Consider the following 17,831-nt stretch of genomic DNA (forward strand, 5'->3'; position numbering starts at 1 on the left):
TTCACTGCTCACAGTGTCATGGCTGATCAGTGTATACACTGTGAAATAGTGCAGTATTATATTGTATAAAAAATGAACCACTGCAAACAATTAAATTAAATAGTACCCTTACATAGCAGACGTAGAGACAGACGCTCCAGATATGGTCGTCGGATCTGATAATACACTGTAGTCTTCAGTCTTTAACTCTTTTATTTTTATCTTTTTTTGAGTTACACAACATTGTTCATTCTGTGTTTTTAAAGTGAATGAATCCCCACACCACCCTGAGATCCAGACTAGGATGTACAGTATAAGCTGGACAAGTCAAATCTGTTGATATGTATGACACTTTGTTGAAAAAAGAATCATTTGTAAATGACTCACTGAATGAATCAGTGAATAGTTTGTAAGTGACTCATTGAATGAATCAGCGAATCATTTGTAAGTTTTCTAGTTTGTGGTTAATATCAGCAGCAGCTTTTCTTGCTGTGACATGACGTGGCTGTTGGTGTATGAGAGCAGGAAAATGACTTGGGCATATACTTGGCAAAATACTTAACACATCAAGAACACTATAAACTACAACACTTCAGCATCGGCCTTCCTCTGGCTCCTGTTGCCAAACACGTAGTCATGTCTGATTTTCTGTGTAGAAATCCTAACCACCAGGACCACACTCCCTCCTGCTGCTTCCTCTTCAGCACTCATCATGTTCTGCGTCAGCTACGGTGAAGCACTCAGGGTTCTAGAGCTGGACTAACCGCAGGGAAAACCCTGGAGCTCCTCTGGTTTTGGGAAAGCTCCCAAATAAGCACTTAAGTAGCAGAGCAGGTCTCAGTGACGTATTTCCACTACGCCTCGTGTTCACGGGCTCTTTTCCGCTCACACAGTCAGTACAGCAGAAACAGGCCGTGAGTTTATTTTGGCAAATCCAGAAAACAGCAGGACCAGAAAGCAGGCGGGATGAGGCTCTAGAGAAACAGAAAGAGTTTAAACTGTAGAACAAATGACAAAAAGACAGAAATAATCACAGATCACTAAAGAAACAGGGCAAGTGTCTCTGCAATGTTTAATCATGATTCCACTATTCAGAGTCACACAGAAAGGCTGTCTTTCACTTTAACTCTGAGATTTTAATCAAACATTGGTGACACTGACAGAACTTTGTTGTCGGCCAACTGTGGTCAAAATGACACGCTTGATCACATCACACTACACCTATTAAGACTCAGTTCCATCTCAAGTCATTCTCTTTTTAATGTGCAAAAAAAAATTCATACAGCCGAAACGTGTTGACAAAAATTGTGCAGACAAAACTCATTCAGCCGAAATTCGTACAGCCGAAACTCATTCAGCCGAAACTCATTCAGCCGAAATTCGTACAGCCGAATCTCATTCAGCCGAAACTCATTCAGCCGAAATTCGTACAGCCGAAACTCATTCAGCCGAAACTCATTCAGCCGAAAGTCGTATAGCTGAAACTCGTATAGCCGAAACTCTTACAGCCCAAACCTGTACAGCTGAAACTGATACAGCCAAAACTCATACAGCTGAAATTCATTCAACTAAAACTCATACAGCCGAAATCCTGTACAGCCGAAATCTTGTTTAGCCGAAACTCATACAGCCAAAACCCTGTATAGCTGAAACTCATACAGCCGAAACCCTGTTTAGCCAAAACTCATACAGCCAAAACCCTGTATAGCTGAAACTCATACAGCCGAAACCCTGTTTAGCCAAAACTCATACAGCCAAAACCCTGTATAGCTGAAACTCATACAGCCGAAACCCTGTTTAGCCAAAACTCATACAGCCAAAACTCTGTATAGCTGAAACTCATACAGCCGAAACTCATACAGCCGAAATCCTGTACAGCCGAAACTCATACAGCCAAAACTCATACAACCGAAACCCTGTACAGCCGAAACCCTGTACAGCCGAAACCCATACAGCTGAAACCCTGTACAGCCGAAACCCTGTACAGCCGAAACTCATACAGCCGAAACCCTGTACAGCCAAAACTCATACAGCCAAAACTCATACAGCCAAAACCCTGTACAGCCGAAACCCATACAGCCCGAAACCCTGTACAGCCGAAACCCTGTACAGCCGAAACTCATACAGCCAAAACCCTGTACAGCAAAACTCATACAGCCAAAACCCTGTACAGCCAAAACTCATACAGCCAAAACCCTGTACAGCCGAAACTCATACAGCCAAAACTCATTCAGCCGAAACTCATACAGCCAAAACTCATACAGCCAAAACCCTGTACAGCCAAAACTCATAAGGCCAAAACTCATACAGCCAAAACTCATACAGCCAAAACTCATACAGCCAAAACTCATACAGCCAAAACTCATACAGCCAAAACTCATACAGCCGAAACCCTGTACAGCCAAAACTCATACAGCCAAAACTCATACAGCCGAAACCCTGTACAGCCAAAACTCATACAGCCCGAAACCCTGTACAGCCAAAACTCATACAGCCAAAACTCATACAGCCAAAACTCATACAGCCGAAACCCTGTACAGCCAAAACTCATACAGCCAAAACCCTGTACAGCCAAAACTCATACAGCCAAAACTCATTCAGCCGAAACTCATACCTAGTTGTAGAAATTTTCTTCTATTGTCTGCTGTCTTAAAAATTTTATTCAAATAAAACTGGACTGGACACACACACATACACACACACACACGTATATCTACATAGAGATGCACATGCTGCTGACAATACTTTATTACACGGCACGTTTCTCCATCTGTTTTTCCAGTGTAAACAGTGTGATACTGTAATGCCGACATTTTATTGACCATGTTTGCTTTTTTCCATCAGAATCTGTCTAGTTGTTGCACATCTTACACCCTGGACCTACAGAAACAACATTTCTTTCCAGTGTATAAAAGTTATTTAGCGGAGTGACAATAAAACCCAGTTGACACTTGACTTCAGCACCTCCGCTGAGCTGGGGGACGGCCACTGACTCGTCGAGGTGAAAGTAAACAAAGCCACAGGTGGATGGACCTGTCAGCTTAGCTCAAGAGCAGAAAGACATAATGCTAGGAAATACATGGAGGAAGAAGAGGAGGAGGAAGAAGAGAAGAAGGTAACCTTCGACTGTTGTGTTGAATTAAAACTACCTTATAGAGAAAAAGGATAAACAAACAGGACACGCCTCCTAACCTGGGACTGATATACAAACGTGACACACGTCCTTCACTGAGACTGATATACAAACAGGACACACCTCCATCACTGAGACTGATATACAAACAGGACACACCTCCATCGCTGAGACTGATATACAAACAGGACACACCTCCATCGCTGAGACTGATATACAAACAGGACACACCTCCATCACTGAGACTGATATACAAACAGGACACACCTCCTTCACTGAGACTGATATACAAACAGGACACACCTCCTTCACTGAGACTGATATACAAACAGGACACACCTCCATCACTGAGACTGATATACAAACAGGACACACCTCCTTCACTGAGACTGATATACAAACAGGACACACCTCCTTCACTGAGACTGATATACAAACAGGACACACCTCCTTCACTGAGACTGATATACAAACAGGACACACCTCCTTCACTGAGACTGATATACAAACAGGACACACCTCCTTCACTGAGACTGATATACAAACAAGACACACCTCCTTCACTAAAACTGATATAGAAACAGGACACACCTCCTAAACTGGGACTGATATATAAACAGGACACGCCTCCTTCACTGGGACTGATATACAAACAGGACATGACTTCTAAACTGGTACTGATGTACATACAAGACACGCCTCCTAAACTGGGACTGATGTACATACAAGACACGCCTCCTAAACTGGGACTGACATACAAACAAAACACACCTCCTAAACTGGGATTGGTATGCAAACAGGACACACTTCCTAACCTGGGACAGATATACAAACAGGACACGCCTCCTAACCTGGGACAGATATACAAACAGGAGCCTCCTATCTGGGACTGATATACAAACAGAACACGCCTCCTAAACTGGGACAGATATACAAACAGGAGCCGCCTCCTAACCTGGGACTGATATACAAACAGGACACGCCTCCTAACCTGGGACTGATATACAAACAGGACACGCCTCCTAACCTGGGACTGACATACAAACAGGAAACGCCTCCTAACCTGGGACTGATATACAAACAGGACACGCCTCCTAACCTGGGACTGATATACAAATAGGACATGCCTCCTAAACTGGGACTGATATACAAACAGGACACGCCTCCTAACCTGGGACTGATATACAAATAGGACACACCTCCTAAACTGGGACTGATATACAAACAGGACACGCCTCCTAACCTGGGACTGATATACAAATAGGACATGCCTCCTAAACTGGGACTGATATACAAACAGGACACGCCTCCTAACCTGGGACTGATATACAAATAGGACACACCTCCTAAACTGGGACTGATATACATACAAGACACGCCACCTAAACTGGGACAGATATACAAATAGGAGCCGCCTCCTAACCTGGGACTGATATACAAACAGGACACGCCTCCTAACCTGGGACTGATATACAAACAGGACACGCCTCCTAACCTGGGACTGATATACAAACAGGACACGCCTGCTAACCTGGGACTGATATACAAATAGGACATGCCTCCTAAACTGGGACTGATATACATACAAGACACGCCTCCTAAACTGGGACAGATATACAAACAGGACACGCCTGCTAACCTGGGACTGATATACAAATAGGACATGCCTCCTAAACTGGGACTGATATACAAACAGGACACGCCTCCTAAACTGGGACTGATATACAAATAGGACACGCCTCCTAAACTGGGACTGATATACAAACAGGACACGCCTCCTAACCTGGGACTGATATACAAATAGGACACGCCTCCTAAACTGGGACTGATATACATACAAGACACGCCTCCTAAACTGGGTCTGTTTAGGTTAGTTAGCTGCATGCTATTATTGTTAATAATCTTAATGTTATTATCTGTAAGGTTCCCAAACAACATCCAACAAAAAATATATGATAAAAATATTTTATCAGTAAAGTCCAGGACAAAATAATAACATAAGGATTTTATTTATTTATTAGTTCAGCTTGTTCATATAACTCTTTAGTGAAACTGTAAAAAGAACCAAAATAAAATAGAACTTAGGGGCAAATAAAGAGGGTTTCATAAGGAGATACTACAGATTACCCAACAGCCATAATCAGAGATCAGAAGGATCTGGGGTCATTATTCTCTCAGATTATTCTATACTCATACACCTTCTAATCTAATCTAATCTAATCTAATCTAATCTAATCTAATCTAATCTAATCTAATCTAATCTAATCTAATCTAATCTAATCTAATCTAATCTAATCTAATCTAATCTAATCAACATGGTGCTATTAAACATCATCGTTCTTTTCATTTCTGCCTCTCAGTGAAGCAAATGAGGAACATTAGGGATGATTATATGTCAGTCTGGACCGAGCGAATCAAACCCAGAACAAGTGAAGGAGCAGAAAATAATTGAAAAAGGTGAAAAAATCTTTACCCCCATTAAGAAGGTAAGGGCAGAACAACAAATACGTCAATGCACATTTATGTAACAGTGAAAGCATCTGGTGTTCACTGAAGCCTGAAGTGTTCGGAGCTTGGTGCTGTTTCTTAATGAATGACTGACATGCTGCGTAGACAGAGAGCTCTCTGACGCAGGACTCGCAAATCCAAAACACCTGCTCACACACTCAGTCCACGCCGAGCAGACCAGTGTGTGTGTGTGTGTGTGTGTGTGTGTGTGTGTGTGTGTGTGTGTGTGTGTGTGTACATTATATTGTTTGAAACTGTGGAGGGTTTTAATCAAATCAGACTGCTCTGAGGGGGGATCACTGCACCGAACAGGAAATAAACACGACTCCATTTTGGTGGCAGGATGGTGGAACGTTCGACTCGTCCTCCAATCAGAACTCGCATCACTGGTTAGGTCTGAATTTCAATAAACTAATAAAGTAATAATCAGTTTCTCGTTGTGTGGTTTCTGTGCTGGATGTGAGCTACGGTGCTGGAATACATCGAGTTTCATCCATTTCATCACTTTCCACATTGTAGGTGTAGCCCATCTTTTGCTGTACACATTAGCCCCCTTAAGTATTATAAGTATTAGCCCCCCTTCAACATGTCCATCACTTAAAAGGAAGCACCAGGAGCATCTCAGAGCAGATATTATTATTTGCTTCTTGGTTTATTCTCAGCTCAGCACTAACATGTTCACCACAGATTTATCTTGACTTTTCAAGTAGAAAAAAACCTCCCGACCAATCAGGTTCAAGCATTCAACCATCAGTAGAAATAAACTCCTTGTTCCAGGGTTCTACTGATTAAAACACAGCCCTGTTGAATGCTTTAATCTGATTGGTCAGGGGGAGTTGATTTATTTCCTGGAACTGCGGCTCTGACAGTAGCGCAGCTGCAAATCACAGCTTTTTTCATATTAATGCGCTTATTTGGATAAGCACTTGTGTCATGCATGATGGACGCTTCAGATAATCTAGATGGATGGATGGATGGACTTTATTAATCCCCAAGGGAAATTTGGGCACTACAACACTAAAGACATCGGGACGATTGAACGATATTGAGTAGAAATAATAACAGACAGATGTTGGGCTCATGCCCAGGTCTGTGATAGACTGAAGAAGATCCTGACCGAGACAAAATACTTACTGCAGATGAGTGAATGAATGAATGAACAGATGGGTGAATACATGAATACATGGATGGATGGATGGATGGATGGATGGATGGATGAATGAATGAACGAACGAACGAACGAACGAACGAACGAACAGATGGGTGAACGTATAGATAGATAGATGGATGGACAGATGGATGGATGGATGAATGAATGAATGAATGAATGAATGAATGAATGAACGAACAGATGGATGATTAAGTGAATGAATGAATGGATGGATAAATGAATGAATAAATGAATGAATGAACAAATGGGTGAATGTTTGAATATATGGATGGATGGATGAATGAATGAATGAATGAACTGACTGATTGGTGATTGTGTAAATGGATGGATGGATGAACAAATGAATGAATGAACAAACAAATGAAAGAACAGATGAATGAATGAATGAATGAATGAATGAATGAATGAATGAATGAATGAATGAACAGATGGGTGAACATATGGATACATGAATGGATGGATGGATGGATGGTTGAATAAATGAATGAACAAATGGGTGAATGTATGAATACATGGATGGATGGATGGATGGATAAATGGATGAATGAATAAGAGCTCAAAAACACAGAAATAAAAAAAAGGAAAGTCAATAAAGGTATGCCTTTAAAAACGTATTGACACAAAGCCCAGTGTGAGCTCTGTGTGTTTTTTTGTTGCTCTGCTGGTGAGAGATTGATGGGATGTGAGTTTATCCAGCTCTGTGTCTCAGCACAGGTGGGAAGCTTCACCTCGCCATCCACCTGCCACAACGATTTACAACTCTGTCTTGGGATTACGGCTGTGTGTGTGTGTGTTCAAGATCCAGCATAGCACAAGAAGATGAAAATACTTCTCAGTATTTCAGATGAAAATACTTCTCAGTAATACACCACAGGACAAAGTCATCAATCTAGTACACACACACACACACATAGTTGTTCTAATATGCTATTGTTTCTATAGTCACAGTGTAAGCATTCACAGGGACGTCTGTGGTAGACACTCTACATACCAGATTAAATACCATGCAGAATTGTTGAGGTTTTATTATTAACATTTAAAGGAAGGAGTCTCCAGTGCCAGTGCTTTGTAACAGTCGGAAATAAAGCTTCACATTTTTCTGATATCTTTAACACCAAGGAGTTAATGCTTTGCGGTTTCTCTGATTTTTGTTTTCAGGACAGAGGATAACATGAAGCTGATGAAAAAATGAATGTTTATAGCTGCTGTAACGTAAGCGAGAACAGGAACTATTACTATTAGCACACTGCTGTGGTATAAAAGGAATAAATCACCTCAGGATGTGGTGTTATAGGAAACTTCTGAATACATGGATGGATGGATGGAGGAATGGATAAATGAACGAACGAACGAACGAACGAATGAATAAATGAACGAACAAACGAACGAATGAACATTTGGGTGAACTTCTGAATACATGGATGGATGGCTGGATGGATGGATGGATGGAGGGATGGAGGGATGGAGGGATGGAGGGAGGGATGGATGGATGAATGAATGAATGAATAGATGGGTGAACTTCTGAATACAGGGATGGATGGATGGATGGATGAATGAATGAACATTTCAATTTCAAAGTATTTGGTGAAATGAGTAAGCATTTTTAAATGATAAAGATTTTTCATGGCTGTTTCTTCGCTCGGTTTGTGAAGCCCTCAGTGCAAAAGACTTGTCAGTGAGAGCTGGAGAAAAAACTGGCAGAGTGACTATTTCACACCTCAAGAGGGCAGAATACACAGAATGCATCTCGACTACTCATTTCCAGCACAGTGTGCATCATCATCCTCATCGTCATCATCATCATCATTTCATTAGCAACGCTCCCCTTTTACAATGATCGCGGTAAAACTGATACCCTTTCATCATGAGATTAAAAGTGCTAAGCTGAAGTGGATAGAACTCAGACATAGCTGAATCATATGACTGTGTAATCCAATCATCACTACAGAGCTTCTCAGATACATTACTGGAGATTTTGCACCTTTCAGGTGATGTATCCTCTTCGTCCTGTAATGATATCGACGCAGGACAGCGCACTTATGTTGATAATGATCCTGGATAAATTTCTGCAGTCAGTGAGTAAACCCGCTGACGTCGAGAACATAATCTGGAGGCTTCTCGGTGTGGGGGCTCCGTAACTCGGCCCCTGAGGAGAGACGGAGACAGAGAGAGAGAAAGAGAGAGAGAGAGGAGAGAGAGAGAGGAGAGAATGCGTCAGCTTTCCCCAGGCTAAATCCAGCCTTCTGACATGGTGAGACAAGAGTCAAAACCCGTCATCGTCTCACATCGTCATCCATCACAGTCCGGCTGATTCAATGCCGTGTGACCGCGATGATGAGAAGAAGTTGTTTTCGTAGCTTTGCAGCAGGGAGTCAAACTTTATTTTTTAATTTTAACTTAACTCTAATGATATGAGGTTCTTCATTTGTCCTGGATTGACCGCAATGACACTCTTCATGTCCTCTATAGAGCTTTTAACACGTGAAATATTTCCCCTGGGTCCTAGCGAACTCGGTTAAACAGAATCTTGGGTTTATATAGTTAGAGGTTTCACACTGCTCCTACCTTCCCCGGGGTTAACACTGGCTCTTCATAATCTGATGTTTCACACTCTACATTCCTAAACCCCACCACAACCTTCTGCTTATTTGTATATTTGCGTGTTGACAACCCTGATTGGATAAATCCAGCGTACAACTGCTTTAAATAACACCTCGACTCACGCTTTCACATCAGTGAGGAAAAAGGTTCAGGTCTGTGGATCTGCAATAATGCAGGTTCTGTTATCTTTCACAGCTTTATTACCTTTTTTGATCAAGCTTGTTGTGTAGTTCACCATTAATGCAATCACATCATGACCCCTGACTCTCTGACTGACTGACTCTCTGACTAACTCCCTTACTGACTCTCCAACTGACTCACTGACTGACTGACTGAATCTCTTACTGATTCTCTAACTGATTGACTGACTCTCTGACTGACTCTCCGACTGACTGACTGACTCTGACTGACTGACTGACTGACTGACTGACCAACTCTCTGACTGACTGACTCTCTGACTGACTGATTCTCTGACTGACTGACCAACTCTCTGACTGACTGACTGACTGACTCTCTGACTGACTCTCTGACTGACTAACTGACTGACTGACCAACTCTCTGACTGACTGACTGACTCTCTGACTGACTGACTGACTCTCTGACTGACTGACTGACTCTCTGACTGACTGATTCTCTGACTGACTGACCAACTCTCTGACTGACTGACTGACTCTCTGACTGACTGACTGACTGACTCTCTGACTGACTGACTGACTGACTGACTCTCTGACTGACTGACTCTCTGACTGACTGACTGACTCTCTGACTGACTGACTGACTGACTCTCTGACTGACTGACTCTCTGACTGACTGACTGACTGACTGACTGACTGACTCTCTGACTGACTGACTGACTGACTGACTCTCTGACTGACTGACCAACTCTCTGACTGACTGACTCTGACTGACTGACTGACTGACTCTCTGACTGACTGACTGACTCTCTGACTGACTGACTGACTGACTGACTGACTGACTCTCTGACTGACTGACCAACTCTCTGACTGACTGACTGACTGACTCTGACTGACTGACTGACTGACTCTCTGACTGACTGACTCTCTGACTGACTGACTGACTGACTCTCTGACTGACTGACCAACTCTCTGACTGACTGACTGACTGACTGACTCTCTGACTGACTGACTGACTGACTCTCTGACTGACTGACCAACTCTCTGACTGACTGACTGACTGACTGACTCTCTGACTGACTCTCTGACTGACTGACTGACTCTCTGACTGACTCTCTGACTGACTGACTGACTGACTCTCTGACTGACTGACTGACTGACTGACTCTCTGACTGACTGACCAACTCTCTGACTGACTGACTGACTGACTCTCTGACTGACTCTCTGACTGACTGACTGACTCTCTGACTGACTGACTGACTCTCTGACTGACTCTCTGACTGACTGACTGACTGACTGACTCTCTGACTGACTGACTCTCTGACTGACTGACTGACTGACTCTCTGACTGACTGACCAACTCTCTGACTGACTGACTCTCTGACTGACTGACTGACTGACTCTCTGACTGACTGACCAACTCTCTGACTGACTGACTGACTGACTCTCTGACTGACTCTCTGACTGACTGACTGACTCTCTGACTGACTGACTGACTCTCTGACTGACTCTCTGACTGACTGACTGACTGACTGACTCTCTGACTGACTGACTCTCTGACTGACTGACTGACTGACTGACTCTCTGACTGACTGACCAACTCTCTGACTGACTGACTCTCTGACTGACTGACTGACTGACTCTCTGACTGACTGACCAACTCTCTGACTGACTGACTGATTGACTCTCTGACTGACTGACTCTCTGACTGACTCTCTGACTGACTGACTGACTGACTGACTCTCTGACTGACTGACTGACTGACTCTCTGACTGACTGACTCTCTGACTGACTCTCTGACTGACTGACTGACTCTCTGACTGACTGACTGACTGACTGACTCTCTGACTGACTGACTGACTGACTCTCTGACTGACTGACTGACTGACTGACTCTCTGACTGACTGACTCTCTGACTGACTCTCTAACTGAACTTTCACCATAAAGCCCCTGGTCATGGATGTGTAGATTGAAAACAAACCCCTTACACGGAGATTACTCAGTGAAGTCAGAGTTGTATTATTAGTCATGAGGAAAGTGTTGTTGTTGAAGTGTAGATGATTTGCTCTTCTGGAAGTGTGGCTGTGTGGGTGTCTGCTTGGCAATTATTAAGTGTTAGGGAACAAAGTTGAAGTGTGCAGTGATGATGTGCCTCAGTCGCTGAAGACGCCTCCCTCACTCACAGCTTTATTAATTACATTCCCACGTAGCTGATGGAGTGATTACAATAGCGCACAGAGCGAGACTCGCCTGAGACGCACTTTCAGCCAACAAACTCCACAATACAAATAACTTCAGAGTTAAAGAAAGGACTGTCATGCTTATGGTCATGATTCTAAGCTCTAATTATTTCGTTAAAAGGTAATGAAATATAAAGTCCTTAGTTGGTCTGTAGTTACTGTAACCAAAATAGATACAGCTGGTAATTGCTGATAACTTCATGTGCTTGGGTTGGTAACAGTGACATCATCAGACCATCTGATTGCTGATTATTTCCCTCTGACAGTGCAGCACATCATGGATTACTCCTTGGATAATGTATAGAAAAAATGTTGCCTGTATTTGTCCAGCCATTTTGTTTGTTTTTTTGTTTATTCAGTGTTAAAATCATAACATCCATATATTTTCTACACCCGCTTTATTCCTAATCAGGGTCACGGGGATCTGCTGAAGCCTATCCCAGCACACATTGCGGTGAAAGGCAGGGGTACACCCTGGACAGGTCACCAGTCCATCACAGGGCCACACATATAGACAGGCAACCACACACACACACACTCACTCCTATGGGCAATTTACAATTACCAATCAACCTAATGTACATGTTTTTGGACTGTGGGAGGAAACCGGAGTACCCGGAGTAAACCCATGCAGGCACGGGGAGAACATGCAAACTCCACACAGAAAGGCCCCAGGACCTTCTTGCTCTGAGACAGCAGTGCTAACCACTAAGCCACCGTGCTGCCACGATCTCGGTTTCCTTATAGAAAAAAATCAATTTTGCTCCTTTACTGCAGTCATTAGTCTCTTCAGTTCTCAAAGAAAAGATTCCTTAGTCATATCCTTTTCCTATTTACAAGTAGATATTTTTATTAGGAACATTTATGAAGCTGTATTTCGATTGTACCTCACAAAACGCATGGCTTTTTCTCGACAAGCCATTTAGCAGAGGGATTTGAATAATTAAACATCTCGCTAAATTATCTGCTCATCACCACCTAGAATGCACCATCCATCGCCTGAGATGATGTACATGAATGTTTCTGCTTGACTAAACGTAAACAGATGATAAACTCAACCATAGCCTTGATGTTGAGATATAGCGAGTATGAGCGAACATGTTCGGAAATGCTAACGTGAATAATTCAAAAAGCTCAGAGAGAGAGAGATAGAGAGAGAGAGAGAGAGAGAGAGAGAGATGGGATGAGTGTGTGGGTTGGGTGCAGGTTCGTGTTCATGCTTTTGTATTTCTGCCACCCCGTGCATCATCACATCTGCGAGTGATTGTTCACAAACTTCCTAGTGAGTCTTAATCATAGCCTGGAAGTGATTCAACAGTCTGGATCCATAACACCACCTCTGGGGAATCAGCTCATCTTCTCGACATGCTTTATTTATTATTTATTTCCTTCATGTGGTAAATGACCTAATTTACTAAAAAACTAATACTTCAAGCGAAAATTAAATGTATGCGATGTCGCCTTTATCATAAATGTTTTATGATTTGTGGTAAAAACCTGGTGATATCTGCACCTCCAGTTCAAACCATGTTATTACTGGTGTCAAACCTCACATAGCGTAAGTGATAACAGGAATTAAATTGACTCACAGAATTAAATCATGCTTGTGAATGTGGCAGCATGGTGGCTTAGTGGTTAGCACTGATGCCTCATAGCAAGACGGTCCTGGGTTCGAATCCCTGGTTCAAACAGGCCTTACTGTGTGGAGTTTGCATGTGTGCCTTACTGTGTGGGTTTACTCTGGGTACTCTAGTTTCCTCCCACAGTCCAGAAAGGTTGATTGGTAATTCTAAATTGCCCATAGGTGTGAGTATGTATGGTTGTTTGTCTATATGTGTGGCTCTGTGATGGACTGGTGACCCGTCCAGGGTGTACCCCTGCCTTTTGCCCAGTGTGTGCTGGGATGTCTGTGACCCTAATTAGGAATAAAGTGGGTATAGAAAATGCTTGTGAATGTTGTGGTCTAAAAGTAATACATGCTGTCATGTTCAATTCCTTTTTAATGATAACGATATAAACACAGTATGCGGATTTAATACAACACGATGGTTTAGGATGCAGCCTTGAGAAGTAGTTTGTCTTCACCGCCATCTTGTGTATTTCTCCGGTATTGTACACCACTAATGTCCATAAAGGCATCCCTCAGCTCAGAATGGCATTTTGTGGACCTTTAACGTTTATGATGGCTCTGTAGGCTATACATATTGAACCACACAGTCAATTATAAATATTAGTTTGAATAACTACACAGCTAATATTGCTAAGTAAACACGTATAGCTTTAAATTAGCTCATTAAGCTAGTGTTTCTAAAAGTCCATCCGGACCCAAATGTAGGATTTAGTTAGGAAAGCGTTCATTCTTGAAAACTGTGAGATTATTATACAATTTTTCTGTCTAACACGATATTTAAGATTTGTAATCCTACTAAGTATTTTGATTTTGCTCTCGGGGTTAGCATCGTAATTGCTGGAGCGTTCGGCAGTGTGCTGTTAACTAGACCATGGTTTAGCTTATAAAATCACTTTTATTACTTCAGCTGTTATCTTAAGATCTTAAAGAAGTCTTGTGTCCAACATTTAATAGATATCATTTTTACATTCTTGGACGAAAACTGTTATTTTATCGAACATTTTAGCGTAATTAGCTTATCGATAGATCAAGCTATATAGCTCTAGCAGGCTGTGTAAATATGACAGGTTTGGAATTCTGTGAATCCTATTCAACTAATATACTTATAAATGTGTAGTTTTTAATCCTATGAGTATATTTTCACAAAAATATCTAACCTAATTACACACACACACACACACACACACACACACACATATATATATATATATATATATATATATATATATATATATATATATATATATGATTTCAAACGTTAACATTAATTCGAAAATATTTTTCAGGCTCTAACGGTCGCGCACGAGCCGTTGTCGCTTTTCCAACGTTCCGAGTCAGGCACTCAGGTGCACGCGAGCTCAACAGGTACTAATTACGCACCTTGGAGTGCGCGAGCAACAAGGAACTGTGATCGATTTCGATCAAAACACGTCAAAAATAATCTAATATTGATGTCGTGTACGTGCGCGCGCTCTCGTGCCAAGCCCTCCCCGCGTGCGTGCCCCCACTTTCCTTTCCAAGCGCGAAACCCGGGCCGGCTACGACGCGTATAAAAGCGCACGTGAAGCAGTCCACACACATATACACACACACCTCAGCGCGCGCGCCACTTCTGAGTTGAGTTCAAGGACTTCGGCTTTAGAGTTTTAGATCTCGAACCTGCAGCTTCACCTCAACACCAAAAGTAAGTGTTGTTCCAGCTGTTCTTTATTTTTATTAGAAAAGCAGGAAACAGTCGCGTGCCCTTTTTCCTTTTTAAAGAATGAAGCAGAGCATAGAATAAATATAAATATATATATATGTGTGTGTGTGTGTGTGTGTGTGTGCCAATGACGTCACACTTCTTTTAAAGAAGATTATTGCTTCTATATATATATATTAATTTGAGTCATACTAACATTTTTGTAGCCAAACTGTCACATATTGTGGTCTATGGTCATTACATTGGTAATGGACTGTCATGTCCAGATAAAAAGCAATGAAATGAAATGTTATACAGAAAAGACAAACACATATAAATAGATAAACATATAAACAATGCCTCTGTGTCAAGGAGGGAAAAAAATACAAGGTCTTTTAGATTCATTTATCTATGATTAAAGAATGGACATCTGACGTCATTCCCAAACTCTATCCTTAGTGAATTCTGTCAGAATTTAAACACTAAAGATTCCAGAAGATAAAGCGCATCCGGTTCCATGAGGGCTTCCTCTCAGACGCTGAAACTGATTAATAAAATGTCGCTCTTCTTTCAAAGCGGTATCAATATAAAATAGAAGAGACGTCTCTAATGCTTTAACTAGTATTGATTTCAATCGATAATATCACTCTGTCTCACTTGAAATGCGTAAAAGGCAAAAAAAATCTGGGGAAATAAAAGATCCTGATTGTCGTAGGAGGATCTGTCCGGCTCCCCCAGTAATGCTGAACTCTGTAATATATAAGAGTCATGACTCCTAATCACACAATACACTGGGACTCGGAATCCTCATGAGGTCTCAGGGAGTTTTTCCTTGTTCATTAGCGATCTAAAACTAAAATTATGTATCTACAAAAATCCATAGCTTGGAAATACATATGGATACATATATTATTCATACTTTCCTGTAGTGTCACGTCAGTATATTTTCAGTGTATTTATACAGGCACTAATTCAGTACTGCAGATGTTCTAAATCCTGTAGCTGATCTATTTCTAGCATTATTTTGAAGTATACAAGCATTTAAGAGCTCAAAGACAGGAATTTGTTGCTTGATGGTTTCCCATCTTGAAAACAGGATTGTTGTCAGGACGTGTGGCGAGATTTGTGTGAAATTAGCATCAGACTGGTTCGATTCCAGTTAACTGGTTTTAATGGTGTTACTTCATGTGTCGAAAGCCACATCTGGACTTTGTGTTATACCCAACACTCATTCATTTCTGTTTACACTTTCCTTCACATTAATTAGAAGGTGATAATTATGTTGTTTATGGAAATATAATCGTGTAATAAAGATTAAAGGTGAATTTATGGGAAGTCTGATGTTCCATAGGAAAAATAAAATATTAGCTAAGACATCATTAATCATATTTAATGATTTTTAAATGATTTTTATTGTATAAACACTATCTAAAGAATCATACAAACGTACATATTTGTTTGCTTGTTTGTTTTTATATTCTTTCTTGTCCTGTTCTCTTGAAGCTCTATTAATAGATATATAAAGATCAGATATAATTAGATAAATCAGCCGTATCGCTGAACACCGTAAAGAGACGACCAGAGTCAATGAAACTCGGGGGACTGACACCACTGAGGACTAAAATCCCATAAACAGTCATTAACGTGACGCATGAAGCAGAACGTCACCTGATGTGTCTCTCTCTCTCTCTCTCTCTCTCTCTCTCTCTCTCTCTAACAGATGAGTGTGCTATTGAAGTCGTGGACCGCTATCTTCACCCTGTTCCTGTGCGTCCTCCTGTATCTCAGCACTGTGGTGGACGCCTATCCGCCCAAACCTGAGAACCCCGGAGAGGACGCGGCGCCCGAGGAGCTGGCCAAATACTACACTGCTCTCAGACATTACATCAACCTCATCACCCGGCAGAGGTGAGAGAGACCAGACCAGACCAGACCAGAGATGATGATACAAGCATCAAGCATTAAAAATCTATGCTCTAGTTTATTACTATAGCGCAGGTTTATGCTGATGATTCCAAAAATATTAACGGTTATATCATAATATATCTTTTTACATAATGTCAAGGTTCACTTGATACACTTGGTCACATTTACTTGTCCAAAAAAAAACAAAAAAATATAAAAAGAAAAAAGGAAGATAATAAAATAATTTCAAAAAATAAAATAATCTATATATTAAAAACAAAATATAGTAAAAATATTAACAATATAAAATTATAAAAATATTTGTAATTATATTATATATTATATTCATATTATTCATTTTATTATGTTTGTTGTTTTTTTAATATTTTTATATCATTTTTATAGTTTAATTTTTCCTCAGTCTCTCGTATATTATAGAGGCTCAGGTTTTAGAGTTGTCGCATTTTTATTTTGATATGTGAGAGATTTTCTGAGTTTAGACAAAATATATAGTATAAAAGTTAATTTTTTGGGATGTAATGTAGAATTTCTGGCTTTAGATTCATTGTGGAATCTTATATGTGGGTTTGTGAATTCTTGGACATTTCAGGTGTATTATAGATAGTCTTTCAGGCACTTTTATAGAATTTCTAGCTTCTAGTATAGTGTAGAATTATTTAGATATAATATAGATGCTCAGATTTTCTCTCTGGTGTTTAATAAAGTTTAATGTACGGTTTCTGTAACGTTCAAGCCCAAAATGAACATACAGACAGAGCTGCACAGAGCTTCAGCTCCACAGAGCTTCAGCTCCACAGTCCCGGAGTTCTCCTCCATCTCCATCTCCTG

The 17,831-nt window shown here is 41.1% G+C and overlaps 1 protein-coding gene and 1 long non-coding RNA gene across 2 annotated transcripts in view; one reads left to right on the forward strand and one right to left on the reverse strand.

Annotated features, from left to right (window-relative positions):
* LOC131362740 (uncharacterized) overlaps nt 1-17,831 on the reverse strand; it is a 23,745-nt gene continuing 5,914 nt past the window's right edge. The window contains exons 3-4 of the long non-coding RNA XR_009206234.1: nt 8,773-8,937; nt 1-953 (exon numbers count right to left, since the gene is read on the reverse strand). This is a non-coding gene — a long non-coding RNA (uncharacterized LOC131362740). The remainder of the gene's footprint in view (nt 954-8,772; nt 8,938-17,831) is intronic.
* Nucleotides 14,898-17,831, forward strand: part of pyya (peptide YYa) — a 6,655-nt gene continuing 3,721 nt past the window's right edge. The window contains exons 1-2 of the mRNA XM_058404959.1: nt 14,898-15,080; nt 16,798-16,985. Coding sequence (XP_058260942.1) covers nt 16,798-16,985 — 188 coding nt within the window. The 5' untranslated portion in view covers nt 14,898-15,080. The remainder of the gene's footprint in view (nt 15,081-16,797; nt 16,986-17,831) is intronic.

The sequence above is a fragment of the Hemibagrus wyckioides genome, linkage group LG02, assembly GCF_019097595.1.
Source record: "Hemibagrus wyckioides isolate EC202008001 linkage group LG02, SWU_Hwy_1.0, whole genome shotgun sequence".
In the NCBI taxonomy this organism is placed as follows: Eukaryota; Metazoa; Chordata; class Actinopteri; order Siluriformes; family Bagridae; genus Hemibagrus; species Hemibagrus wyckioides.